General features: G+C 53.4%; 3 protein-coding genes across 3 annotated transcripts in view; 2 read left to right on the forward strand and 1 right to left on the reverse strand.

Annotated features, from left to right (window-relative positions):
- LOC308327695 (uncharacterized protein) overlaps positions 1 to 2,060 on the forward strand; it is a gene marked incomplete at both ends in the record, with an annotated part of 126,680 nt that extends 124,620 nt beyond the window's left edge. The window contains one exon of the mRNA XM_080781220.1: positions 1,428 to 2,060. Within this exon, the coding sequence (XP_080637346.1) occupies positions 1,428 to 2,060 (633 nt within the window). The remainder of the gene's footprint in view (positions 1 to 1,427) is intronic.
- Positions 2,061 to 8,820: 6,760 nt separating this feature from the next.
- LOC308327696 (transport and Golgi organization protein 6 homolog) lies at positions 8,821 to 12,150 on the reverse strand (the record flags this gene model as incomplete). Its single annotated transcript, XM_080781221.1, has 1 exon — positions 8,821 to 12,150. The coding sequence occupies one exon, from the start codon at positions 12,148 to 12,150 to the stop codon at positions 8,821 to 8,823; it is 3,330 nt and encodes a 1,109-aa protein (XP_080637347.1).
- Positions 12,151 to 12,632: 482 nt separating this feature from the next.
- Positions 12,633 to 14,051, forward strand: LOC308327697 (ruvB-like 2; the record flags this gene model as incomplete). Its single annotated transcript, XM_080781222.1, has 1 exon — positions 12,633 to 14,051. One exon carries the CDS (start codon positions 12,633 to 12,635, stop codon positions 14,049 to 14,051), a length of 1,419 nt encoding a protein of 472 aa, XP_080637348.1.
- Between the last annotated feature and the right edge of the window lie 374 nt (positions 14,052 to 14,425).

Here is a 14,425-nt window from a genome sequence, read left to right on the forward strand (position 1 = left end):
GGAGAAGGCCCAATGATGATAATAATAATAATAATAATAAAACTTTATTTGTATAGCACCTTTCATGACATGAAATGCAGCTCAAAGTGCTTTACAGAAAAATGGAGAATAAAAGAAAAGCAAGGCAACAACATTAAAAACAAGCAGTAATGCAATACAGTGAGGACATGAATAACAAAAATAAAAAATAAAAGATCAATTAAAAGCAATGTTATAGAAGTGGGTCTTGAGCTGAGCTTTAAAAATGTCTACAGAGGCTGCCTGACGAAGGTACAGTGGGAGCTTGTTCCATGCCGTCGGCCCGTAGAAGCAAAAAGCTGCTTCCCCGTATTTTTTAGTTGCCATTTTTTTTGGCAAAGCGAGCAGGCCAGCAGTGGAAGACCTTAGGGGGCGGTTTGGGACATATTTAGGCAGGCAGTCATGTAGGTAGGCAGGTGCGAGACCATTGAGAGCTTTATAGACAAGTAAAATAATTTTAAAATCAATCCTAAAAACAACCGGAAGCCAGTGCAGTGATGCCAAAACTGGAGTAATATGTTCTCTCATCTTAGTTCTAGTTAAAACTCTGGCTGCTGCATTTTGGACAAGTTGTAATCTGTCAGTTGTTTTTTTAGACAGTCCTGAAAAAAGTGCATTGCAGTAGTCAAGCCGAGAAAAAACAAAAGCGTTGATTAGCGTTTTTGCGTCGTCCAAGGACAAATAGGCTCTGATTCGTGCAATATTTCTAAGGTGAAAAAAAGCAATCTTGGTAACATGATTAATGTGTGAATTAAAATTCAATTCAGAATCAATAATAACCCCCAGGTTCTTTACTTTACTGTTACTTTCTACAGTCAGGTTACCAAGTCTGCTTATTATTGATTATTTCTGCTCACTAGAACCGATTATGAGAACTTCTGTCTTATCCTCATTTAGCTTGAGAAAGTTCTCACTCATCCAACATTTGATGCTAGACAGACAGGTCAACAGCGGGTCGTCCTATATATATTGTGTGGAGTTTGCATGTCCTTGGACGATGCAAAAACGCTAATCCACGCCTTTGTTTTCTCTCGGCTTGATTACTGCAATGCACTTTATTCAGGACTGCCTAAGAAAACAACTGACAGATTACAACTCGTCCAAAATGCAGCAGCCAGAGTTTTAACTAGAACTAGGATGAGAGAACATATTACTCCAGTTTTGGCATCACTGCACTGGCTTCCGGTTGTTTTTAGGATTGATTTTAAAATTATTTTACTTGTCTATAAAGCTCTCAATGGCCTCGCACCTTCCTACCTACATGACTGCCTGCCTAAATATGTCCCAAACCGCCCACCTAAGCTGGCTCCTTTCCAGGCGAAGGAGCAGCGGCTCTACTCCCGAGTCTCTCACTGAACTTCTCTTGTGAATATAACATGATTCCCATATTTCCACCTCTCCTTTTACAGGCGCTGCAGCTACTGTACGGGTACCAGGGAGTGCAGGCGCAGCTCCTGCAGAGGCTACAGGGCGGGCTGCAGGGCGGGCTGCGGGGGATCCGGGGCTTCCAGAGGCTGCGGCGGCTGCTGCAGCAGCAGGCGCACGCGGCGGTCCAGGGGATACAGCCGCTGCTGCAGGAGCTGCAGGGAGGGCTGCAGGGCCTGCGGGAGATAGTGGAGCTGCTCCTGGGCCTGCAGGGCCTGCAGGGCCTGCTGCGCGACCTGGCGGAGCTGCAGGGAACGCCGCGGGAGACGACGTGCGAGCGCATCCAGGGACTCCAGGGGCTGCCGCGGGTGCTGGAGGGCCTGGAGGCGCTGCTGGAGCGAGTGCAGGGCGTGATGGGCCTCCAGGGGCAGGAGGCCATACCCGCCATACGGGCGCAGCTGCGGATACTGCGGAGCCCGCTGCAGGGCATGGACGGGGCGCTGGGGGCCGTGGGGGGCGTGCAGGGGCTCATGCGCTCGTTCGGCAGGCAGCTGCGCCACTGCCAGGGGCTGCTGCTGCAGGACCTGGAGGGGCTCGGGGCGCTGCTGCTGCAGCAGGTGGAGAGGCTGCAGGGAGCCCAGGACAACCTGCTGGGGGTGCTGCAGGCCATGGATTAGTTAATAGTACCCAGGAGAACCTGCTGGGGGCGCTGCAGGGCATGGACCCATGAACCCATTCTGGACTGAACTGGAAGGGAAGGGAACCCCCTTTGGTGTTTGAAGCATCATGGGCTCCATTCTCATCACCGCTAAACCCCATATGGGCCGATTCATACTCCTATTCTACCGCTGTTTCGGCGCTGTAGCGCCGAAATGATTTCGGCTCGTCAGAAATTTTCAGTAGCACCGAAGAGACGACTTTAGGACGGTACCCGCCCCCCCCCCCCCCCCCCCCGAACCTCAAATGACGTCACATTGTAGGCTCTACAGCGCCGAACCGACTTTTATTCGGCTCTAAAATAGGAGTATGAATCGGCCCTATGCCTAAACTTCTTTTTTACTATGGAACAGCATAGTTTCAGATGAATATTGTATGGGTAAATATTGGCCTATTTCAGCTACAGTTTTGTACATATTTTATTTTGACCACTTCTTTGTGAAAGTGACCTGGATGCTACCGAACGTCTCTATAGAGAATAAGTTGACACACGTACCGTATATGTGAATAATGTGACCATATCCGTGGTTCTCAAGGTGGGGTCCAGGGACCCTCGGGGTTCTAAATGGACCCTTAAACCTAGGTCTGTAGCGGTGTCTGGTACGGGTTCTAAATGGACCCTTAAACCTAGGTCTGTAGCGGAGTCGGGTACGGGTTCTAAATGGACCCTTAAACCTAGGTCTGTAGCGGAGTCGGGTACGGGTTCTAAATGGACCCTTAAACCTAGGTCTGTAGCGGAGTCGGGTACGGGTTCTAAATGGACCCTTAAACCTAGGTCTGTAGCGGTGTCGGGTACAGGTTCTAAATGGACCCTTAAACCTAGGTCTGTAGCGGTGTCGGGTACAGGTTCTAAATGGACCCTTAAACCTAGGTCTGTAGCGGTGTCGGGTACAGGTTCTAAATGGACCCTTAAACCTAGGTCTGTAGCGGAGTCGGGTACGGTCGCCCCTAAACTATCTCGCCCTTGATTTATTTTTCCTGCCGACCGCTCTTGTTCTTGTAATCTTTATTTTGTTTTACTGTGAATAAGGTTATAATTAAGTTTAGGGTTTAGGGCATAGTTTTACTGGGGTTAAGTTTAGGTATAGGGTTAAGGTCCACCACTTTTAAAACCTCTCTTCATATAATAGGTCCTCACAAATAATCATGAAAAAATGTCGCATTTTTTCCCCTACTCAGTCTGTGTCTCATAGGAGGGCTGTGGGCAGTTCAGAAACCGTCTTCCAGTGACATCATCGATGGGGAATACAAGCTAATAGAAACTGCAGGCTTTCTAGTCCTGAAAGGTTGCAAAGCGAAAGTGGAAGCCATCGTTCTCACGGTAAAATAAATCTTGTTTAAAAAATAATCTGCCTAATGATGATGTCACTGGAAGACAGTTTCTAAACTGCCCACAGCCCTCCTATGAGACACAGACTGAGTAGAAAAAAACCGTGCCATTCTTTTTCATGATTATTAGTGAGGACCTATTATATGAAGATAGGTTGAGAAAAGTGGTGAAGTGGTCCTTTAAGTTTAGGTATAGGGTTTAGGTTTAGGCATAGTTTTACTGGGGTTAAGTTTAGGTATAGGGTTCAGATTTAAGCGTAGTTTTACTGAGGTTAAGGTTATAGGAATAAGGTTAGAATGAACCGTTTAAGCATAATTTACTCGGGGGACTTTAGGAATACCAGGCTGAGCAGTTCCACTGGGCTGTACGCCCGGGGGGGGGGGGGAGTTGGTAAAGGGGTGACTCGTCTGTTATTCTCTGTAACTGTTCAGAGTTGTGGGTGTTCCTGAAATCCAAACGCTTTTGAACCAATCAAATGTATACAATGGGCTCCATTTTCATCACCGCTAAACCCCTTATCACTAAAGTTCTTTGCCATTTTTTAGTTTTCACTATTTTTTTGCAAAACATTTTTAAATGGTTAAAATGGCCAGTCTACAATAAGCTCACAACGTGTCAATGTAGAGATTGGCTAGTTGAACTATTAACCCATTTTGGGGCGGGAACCCCTTTTGGTGTTGGCATCATGTCGTGCTTTAGCTATTGAAAAAATAGCAGATCTACAAGCTCGTAGCGAGTGGCGCGCTACGAGCTTGTAGGTCTGCTATTTTTGAAAAATCGAAGAACGACTGACATATAGAAACATAGCTTTTTCAGAAAACTGTCAGGATGTAGAAGATATTTTTAGAATCTGATCTCAGGTCAGAATGGGTTAAAAAGAAGAAGTTTAGGGATAAGGGGTTTAACCCATTCTGACCGGGAACACATTTTGGTGTTAGCATCATGTTATGCTTTAGCTATTGAAAAATAGCAGATCTACAAGCTCATATCGCGCCACCGAGTGGCGCGATACGAGCTTGTAGGTCTGCTATTTTTGAAAAATTCGAAGAACGACTGACATTTTTAGAATCTGATCTCAGGTCAGAATGGGTTCATCAGACCAGTTGTGTGTCCAGTGGAAACCTCGTATGAATCTGATCTCAGGTCAGAATGGGTTAAAGGTGACGGAAATGGAGCTCATTGTCTCTATGCAGCTACTGAATTATTCCAGTGCATAGGCTACTCCCCATTGCTGCCAGACTATTTATTTTATTTTTAAAACCACGCCTTACCTTACCTGTACTATTGCCAAACTTTGTTTCTTATTTTTATTTTATCATCATCATCATTGTCTTGTTGTGATATTGTAGTTGCTGTTGGCACACTCTGCAGATGTATGTTGCTGCTGTATATATATATGTATGAGTGAGAAACAAATACATCCTCTTGAATTATTGAATGATCATTCTTACTAAGTTATGGGTAGTCAGATACACTCACCCGTCTCCAGAGCTTGTAAAATGGTAAATCGTGTATTTATATTCAAAGCGCTTTTATCTAAAGCATATAATAGAATTGTGCATTACATTCACACCCATTCACACCGATGGCAGAGGAAACCATGCAATTAATCTGAACGGGAACCCCTTTTGGTGATGTAAGCATTATGTTATGCTTTAGCTGTTGAAAAATAGCAGATCTACAAGCTCGTAGCGTGCCACCGAGTGACACGCTACGAGCTCGTAGATCTGCTATTTTTGAAAAATCGTAAAAATGTGGCGCAAATCTTTGAATATATATTCTTTCACAGCGAACGTTTTTAACTCAAGTCTTTGCTTCTGCAGGGAGGTCCCTGGAACTAACATATTTTCAGATGGGGGTCGGCGGCCAATTACATATATTTTTGGGTGGTCCTTGACATGAAAATGACTGACATATAGAAACATGGGTTTTTCAGAAAACTGTCAGGATTTAGAAGACATTTGTAGAATCGAGGTCTAAACCTGAGTCTTGCTCAAGGACACTTGGACACAAACCTCTGGGAGAGCCCACGGGGGTCGAACCGGGAATCTCACGGTTCCCATCCGGCCGCTCTACCGGCCACTCTACTCTCTGATCCACTGCCGCCCCGGCACAGTCAGACCGATAGCTATAGATAGACCAAGAACACACTAATGTATCTACAGAATAGATCCCGTTAATCTCGTGATCTGTATTTGCCTAAATATGGAGCTGACTGGCATCATATAGTGATGTCATAGACTGGCGTCATAGTGACGTCATAGACTGGCATCATAGTGACGTCATAGACTGGCGTCATAGTGACGTCATAGACTGGCATCATAGTGACGTCATAGACTGGCATCATAGTGACGTCATAGACTGGCATCATAGTGACGTCATAGACTGGCATCATAGTGACGTCATAGACTGGCATCATAGTGACGTCATAGACTGGCATCATAGTGACGTCATAGACTGGCATCATAGTGACGTCATAGACTGACATCATAGTGACGTCATAGACTGGCATCATAGTGACGTCATAGACTGGCATCATAGTGACGTCATAGACTGGCATCATAGTGACGTCATAGACTGGCATCATAGTGACGTCATAGACTGACCTCCATGATCCCTGACAACGGCACGTGTCATCAAGCTGACTGTTGACATGGCAACCATTTGTGTTGAGCGTAAGACGTCAGACACGAGTCTGGACGGCCTAGATATAAAGAGCAACAAAGTTGATCTCTAAAGCATTATTCAGACACTGTTGTGAGACTGAGAAGACAGACAGACAGGACACAGACAGACAGACAGGCAGATAGACAGGCAGATAGACAGACAGGCAGGCAGACAGAAGACAGGCAGACAGACGACCGGCAGACAGACAGACGACAGGCAGACAGACAGACAGACGACAGGCAGGCAGACGACAGACAGACAGACGGACGACCGGCACACAGACAGACAGACAGACAGACGGACGACCGGCAGACAGACAGACAGATAGACGACAGACAGTTAGACAGACGACAATCAGGTAGACAGACAGACGACAGGCAGGCAGACAGACAGACGACAGGTAGACAGACAGACGACAGACAGGCAGGCAGACAGACAGGCAGACGATGATATCCCAGATTTCCCAGACTCAGGTGTTTTCCTGTCCAGAGTGTTCGTATGCCTTCACGTCTCAGGTCTTCCTCCAGAAGCACACCAGGAGGAGCCACAGCGCCCTCTACTGCCAGATGCAGAGGAACGGGCATCAGATCCCCTCGGCAGCCTGTCGGCAGATCACCGGCTCTGCGACCGGACAGAGACCGACAGACGCGGACGGAACAACGACGGCCTGCAGCTGTCGTCAGCGCGCCGAGACTTTAACTCGGCCAGCGAGAGGAGGACTACCGCTGGCTACCTTCGCCGGGAAGAAAACCCACGTCTGTGAGCAGTGTGACAAGGGCTTCACTCGGCTGAGCAACCTGAACAAGCACCGCCGTCTCCACACGGGGGAAACCCCTTTCCGGTGCGAGCAGTGCCTCAAGGGCTTCGCCGAGTCGCGCAGTCTCAAGAGACACCAGCGCATGCACACCGGAGAGAAGCCCCACCACTGCAGACAGTGCGGCAAGAGCTTCAGCTCGTCGGACACCCTGAAAAGACACCAGCGTCTCCACACCGGGGAAAAGCCCTTCCGCTGTCAACAGTGTGACAAGCGCTTCACCGAGCTCAGTCACCTGAAGACTCACCAGCGCGTCCACACGGGAGAGAAGCCTTACCCGTGCACACGGTGCGACAAGCGCTTCAGCGTGTCCAGTCACCTCAAGAATCACCTGCGCACGCACACCGGAGAGAAACCGTACCAGTGCAAACAGTGCGACAGGAGCTTCAGCGAGTTGGGCAGTCTGAAGAGGCACCGACGCGTCCACACGGGAGAGAAGCCATACCACTGCAGACGGTGTGACAAGAGCTTCAGCTGGCTCGATACTCTGAAGAAACACCAGTGTCTGAACCGCGCCGGAGAAAAACCTTTCCACTGCAAACCATGTGACAAGAGTGTCACCGATTTGGGTCGCCTAAAGACTCGGGTCCACGCGGGAGGAAGACCCTTCCGTTGCCAGCGGTGTGACGAGAGTTTCAGCTGCCTTCACACTCTGAAGAGACACCGGAGTCTCCACGCCGGAGAGGTGGTTACATCAGTGGTTCCCAAACCTTTTAGCCTGTGACCCAAAAGAGTGAATCTTTATTTGTTTTCTTTTCTTTTTCAAAATCTTTTTATTCTGGTTTTTATAACAGTATGGGTGTCAAGGGGGGCGTAACGCATGTGGAGGTATACGCTACCCCCCCCCCCCCCCCCCCTACCTCCTCCCTCCCCTGAACAGGCGCCTTGACTGCAATTTAAAATTTAAATTTTAAATTTAAATTTTGATCTAAAAATATTTTTGGGGCATAAATATGTTTTATGACTTACTTTCATGGATACGATTAAGCATTGTAAACCCCGTTCCCGCCACTTCTAAAAGTGCCGCTACAACACTGGCTTTTCTGTCTGTCTCTCCGCGACCCAAACGTACTGACTGAAGTATATATATTATGAATGAATATAATTTTTGTTATTATGTCTGAAGGTTTAAATCTTAAATTTGTATATTTTTTGTTCTGTAATTCTTTTGAAAAATGTCAGATTTACATTTTAAATATTTTGAAAATATATTCCAAAAAGGTTAACAAAGGATTATTATGTGAACCGAAAGTTGTGCTGCTAAAATCATGGACAGAAGATACTCATTTAGTCTTTACAGTAGCCTAACTAACTAATAATCAGCAATTGTACATTTTTGGTTTGCAATGAAGGTTCACATGCATTAAACGTATCACTACATTTGTTAATGATGGTAAAAGATGAGCCACTGCAGGGTACCTGCTCTGCTCAACTCTACTGTAGTGATGTCGTCCCCAAGACCATTTGCGGCCCGCTCATCTGACCACTTAACACGGCAGCCATTGACAATGAAAGGAGAAGTTGGGTCAATTGTCTGCCAAATATGACGTAAATGTGTACAATGACAAGAGCGCCCCTCACTTCACACGGGTGTGGTGATGTTTTCTTTCCCCTTTAACCCATTCTGACCTGAGATCAGATTCATACGAGGTTTCCACTGGACACACACTGTTCTGATTAACCCATTCTGACCTGAGATCAGATTCTAAAAATGTCGTTCTTAGATTTTTCAAAAATAGCAGACCTACAAGCTCGTAGCGCGCCACTCGGTGGCGCGCTACGAGCTTGTAGATCTGCTATTTTTCAATAGCTAAAGCATAACATGATGCTAACACCAAAATGTGTTCCTGTTCAGAATGGGTTAACAGCCTGAACTCTGAACCCTGAACATACGTTAATCATGAACTCTTTACGGCAGAACAATAATCTTCTTTTCCAACCTCTGCTGCGGGAAGAGGAACCTCTTCATGACCTCATGGAGCTCCTCCAGGGCCAGCTGAGCGTGGAGAACCGTGACGTCGTCGCGGTCCGAGCGCGCCGCCCACTTCAGCGCCCGGTACAGGTCCAGGAGAACGTCGCCCAGAACCCGCGTGGTTCTGTCGCCGAGGCCTCGGACGAGCAGCGCCACCACGTGGACGGCGGCCCTCCTCACCTCCGCCTCCTCGTCGGTCTTCATCAGCGCGGTCAGACGGCCGCTCAGCTCCTGGACCAGCGGGCCCAGGGCGTAGTTCAGCCTCTGGCACAGCTCTCCCAGGTTGGACAGACAGCTGGCCCGGACCGTCGGGTCCGCGTCCGCGGTGCCCTGCAGGAAGGCTCCGATCAGCGGACGCCCCAGGTGCGGCGCCAGCTCCCCCATGGCCCTGCTGGCCCTCATGAGGACCTCTCCTACCTTGAGACGCGTCGCCAGAGAGCGCTCCGTGTGGTCGGAGGAGGAGGACGCCGGCGGGCCACGCCGGAAGGCTTCCAGAAGCTTCTGCAGGATCCTCTCGGGAAAGGAGTCGGCCAGCACGGCCAGGCCTTGAATGGCCGACAGGTACACGAACGAGTCCTCGTGCTCCAGGTTTTCCAGATAGACGGCGAGGACGTTCTCCTGGGCCTGGACGGCATCCCGGTCCCCCTCCTGCACCATCCGCGTCAGCGTCCTGAGGGCCAGCGCTCTGGTCGGCACGTCGGGGTCACACGCCTCCCGCAACAAATCTGAGACGGCGCTGGCGGACGCGGCGGGGTCACCGGTGCCGTTCATCATCTCAACTCCCGGCTGACGTCCTTCTGTCGAAGACCCTTCAGGGGGATTGTTGTGTCTTACCCGCCCAGGACCGAATGGGCCCATCTGGGTCGGCGCTTCAGCGGCACAGCTGCCTCGAGCTCTTCTGACGACGGGGTTTCCGCCGGGGCGCTGCGCGGCCCGTTGGACGCTCTCCGGCGTGTAGGCGCCGTGCGTGGCGATGACGGGTCGCAGGCCGGACGCCAGCTCCCGAACCACGACGTCGGGGTGTTTCTGGGACAGCTCCTCCAGCGGCGGGAGGAGCCTCTTCATGGAGGCGTAGTCCTCGGTGCCGAGCCGCGGTCCAGAGAGCAGCGTGGCCACCAGACCCATGGCCATGCTGAGAGTCTGGCTCTCTACCGTGTTCTCCGTGGCGGCACAACGAGGGGACCGTCGGTCCAGACCAACGCAGCCCCTCTGGAGCAGGGAGACGATGAAGTCCACCGTCTGTGTGGTTTTCCTCAGCAGCAGGGCGCGTGGCAGCGTGTCACAGACCACGGCCAACACCTGCAGCAGGGCCAGCCTCTGACCGCTGACCGCGTCGCGGCGTGACAGCCGCCGCTCCGCCTCCAGCAGTGTCGCGGGCGACACGTCGTCCACCTCCTGGACCTGCTGCTCGTCCGTCTCCTCCTCCTCCGCCGTCCAGCTGGTCAGTTCCCGCAGAAGCTCCAGGAAGAAGTCTCCGGGCAGGTCACTGTCCGTGAGCTCGGCCAGTATCTGCGTCAGACAGTCCAGCCTCCACTGTTCCTCCGACAGACGCTCGAACAGCGCGTCCTCCTCATCGCGGCCGGTGGCAGCCTCCTCTCTGGGGGTCAGCCTGGCCCCTCCCTCGCTCCCGGCGGTGAAGTGGAACCCCGGGGCCACGCGGCACGTCTCCTGCCCTGCCAGGCCGGAGAGCCGCCTCACGGCGGACAGCGCTTCGGAGTGCTCGGCGTGAGCCGCGTACCAGAGCAGGATCTCTCGACAGGGGCCGCGGAGGTGGGACACGTTCCGCTTGGTGAAGCAGAACAGCGTGAAGACCACGGGAAGCACCTCCTCCAACGCCTTCACCATCGGACGCGACGGACTGTTCCCCACCACCCAGACCTTGTAGGCAGCCTCCACGCAGAGCGTCAGCTCCGCTTCGTCGACGGCACGCCGAGGCTCGCCGACGACGTGGTCGGCGGCGCAGCGCCGGAGAGCACCGAGGAGAGGCGTCAGGAGGTGCCGCTGGGCCAACCGCGGCTTGTCCTCCACCATGATGTCCACCACCCTGGTGGCCACCCGCTGGAACTGCAAGCCGGCGAGCTTGTCCTTGGAGTGGAGCAGCTCTAGGATCTGAGGGCAGATCTGTCCGTAGTAGCCGTCCGGCGACGCGGACTGCTGCTGAGGGCACGCCGCCAAGACCCCGGCCACGCCGTCACACCTCCTCCAGTCCGAGGAGTCGCCGCCGCCCGGGCCTCCCTCCAGGACGGCCCCGACCACAGCCCGGACCCCGTCGGGCTGCATCAGCCGGTCCGACAGCAGCTGACCGCACAGACGTCTCAGCCAAGGCGGCGCTACTCCCCCCGTACCGGCCCCGCCGCGACCAGTGCCACCGGCGCCGACCGGTTCTTTCCGCCCGCCCTGGAGGTGCAGTAGTTCCCTGACGACGATAGGCTGGTAGACTTTACCCAGTAGGCTCCGGAGGGCCTCCCTGCACGTCTCGCGTTCTTCCACACTGAGCGCACTACTCTCCTTTTCACTGTCGCCGCCTCCTCCGTCATCCGACCCGTGCGGCGGGCGGTGGCCCAGCTGACACAGAGCCGCCAGGACGTCCCCGAGGTGCCGTGTGAAAACCGCCGTGGCGAGAGAGGACAGATCGGCCAACCGCAGCAGGACACTCGTGGTGGTCAAGAGGCGGCGTTCCATCGCGGGCAACACGTCTCCTCCGTGGACTAACGTTTCCACCGTCGCCCCGAAAGCACTTCTGCTGCCGAGCGGCACGCCCACCCCCGAGGCCACGCCCACCCCCGAGGCCACGCCCACCCCCGAGGCCAAGTAGGGGCGGAGCCCCAGCGAGACCACGAACTGGAGCGCCGCGCCGAGAGTCCTCTGTTGGGTCACGCCCAGAACGTCCGGCGGTAAGGGCGGAGCCATCTCCGCGGTGCGCGGCCGCCCCGCTGCCGAGGCCGCCGCGTTCCCGTCGAAGAGCGCCAGCTGCACCGAGAGGTGTCTGGCTAACGTGAGGAGCAGGAGGAGACACTCCTGGACAAAGCTCCATACGGCGTCTCCCGTGTCGCTGGAGAACCACTTGGCCTCGGCCACCACCTCCTCCCTCAGCCTCCTCAACTCTTCGAGGCCCGTCTCGCGTCGTCTCAGCCGGTCCAACAGCAGAGCTCGGTTGGCCCGCAGCGCCGCCGCCAGCGCCTCCTGCTGTGAGGCCGTGGCGTCGCACGCCGAGGCCTCGAGAGGCTTTATCAGGACACTCAGTCCGGAGAGAATAGCCGAAGTCATCTTGCATGTACTTTAGATGTGAAACCGGGGGGAATTATTTAGACGATTCAATGAGAATTGCTGGAAAATGTAAAAGTCCATTTTAACGCCAACCAAGCATGGTAATAATAACTGCACTGCACGTCGCTGCAACTGTTATCTCGACGTACGCCAACGTATACGTCATCCTGCGTCATCGGCTACACCAGCCGAAAGATTCATCTGGTAGAACAGTATTAGCCTCACTTACAGTATTAGCCTCACTAACAGCGGCTTGGATACAGCTGTGGTATTATTTATGCATGCCGAGTTCTGTATCTCCATATTTGCCTCTCATCCAGTGACATTGGGAAATAACGCTGATGTCACGTGGCCGATATACAAAAGCTTGTGCAGCTTTCTACTTCAACATAGTTCACACATCAGGTCATTTATATAATCTGACTGAAATCACTTCTGTGTCGTTTGTGCACTACCGTGTCACCGGTTATATTCCCGCGCAGATGGCAACGACAACAACAACAAAGGTTCCGGAGGTCCGCGACATCACGCGGATCGAGAGAATCGGCGCCCATTCTCACATCCGCGGCCTGGGCCTGGACGACGCCCTGGAGGCGAGGCCGGTGTCTCAGGGGATGGTCGGCCAGCGGGCCGCCCGGCGGGCCGCCGGCATCATCCTGGAGATGATCAAAGACGGCCACATCGCCGGCCGGGCCGTGCTGATCGCCGGCCAGCCCGGCACGGGGAAGACCGCCATCGCCATGGGCATGGCCCAGTCGCTCGGCCCCGACACCCCGTTCACGGCCATGGCCGGAAGCGAGATCTTCTCCCTGGAGATGAGCAAGACGGAGGCGCTCAGCCAGGCGTTCCGGAAGTCCATCGGCGTGAGGATAAAGGAGGAGACGGAGATCATCGAAGGAGAGGTCGTGGAGGTCCAGGTGGACCGGCCGGCCACCGGAGGAACGGGCGCCACGTTGGGCAAGCTGACCCTGAAGACGACCGACATGGAGACCGTCTACGACCTGGGCAGCAAGATGATGGAGAGCCTCAGCAGGGAGAAGATCCAGGCCGGAGACGTCGTCACCATCGACAAGGCCACCGGGAAGGTCAGCCGCCTGGGGCGCTCCTTCACCCGCTCCCTGGACTACGACGCCGTGGGCGCCCGCACGCAGTTCGTCCAGTGTCCACAGGGGGAGCTCCAGAAGAGGAAGGAGGTGGTGCACACGGTGACCCTCCACGAGGTGGACGTGGTCAACAGCCGCTCGCAGGGCTTCCTCGCCCTCTTCTCCGGAGACACCGGCGAGATCAAGGCCGAGGTGCGCGAGCAGATCAACGCCAAGGTGTCCCAGTGGCGCGAGGAGGGCAAGGCGGAGATCATCCCCGGCGTGCTGTTCATCGACGAGGTCCACATGCTGGACATGGAGTGCTTCTCCTTCCTGAACCGCGCGCTGGAGAGCGACCTCTCGCCCGTGCTCATCGTGGCCACCAACCGCGGCATCACGCGCATCCGCGGCACCAACTACCGGAGCGCCCACGGCATCCCCGCGGACCTGCTGGACCGCCTGCTCATCGTCGCCACCTCGCCGTACACGGAGGGCGAGACCCGGGAGATCCTCAAGATCCGCTGCGAGGAGGAGGACGTGGAGCTGAGCGACGAGGCCCTGGCGGAGCTGACGGCCACGGGGCGGCGGACGTCGCTGCGCTACGCCATCCAGCTGATCAGCACCGCGGGGCTGGTGTGTCGCAAGCGCCGGGGGACGCGGGTGCAGCTGGAGGACGTGCAGCGGGTCAAGCACCTGTTCCTGGACGAGGCCCGGTCCTCCGAGTACATGAGGGAGTACGAGAACCACTTCCTCTTCAATGAAACGCGCGCGCCGCCGCCGGAACTGCACGCGTCTTCTTCTTCACAACAGTGTCTTTGAAAAAGTCGTTGGCGGCGTTTGTTTTGGTGCCACTGACTGGTTCTTCTTTCATGGCTGAGAATCTGTTCCAAAACTCGACTGTGAATTTGTCTCAAATTTTCAATTCAGTAATTCTTCCATTTAGTTTGAATCATGTATATTTATTGCGAACGCAGTGAGCACTTACTATGAGACCATAGCAGATCATGTCTGTCTGTCTGTGTGTGTGTGTGTGTCTGTCTGTGTGTGTCCCCCCTTTGTGCCCATATATGGAGCTGAGTGATTTGTTTGTGATTGATGCAACACACTCCATATTTGGACGTATAGCTGCTTTGGGGACTCCTTATATGGTTATGGCCAAGTTAAAAACGTAACTTAAAAATAACTTAACTTAA

Source organism: Protomyctophum bolini (assembly GCF_963924005.1).
Source record: "Protomyctophum bolini genome assembly, chromosome: 13".
Lineage (NCBI taxonomy): Eukaryota > Metazoa > Chordata > Actinopteri > Myctophiformes > Myctophidae > Protomyctophum > Protomyctophum bolini.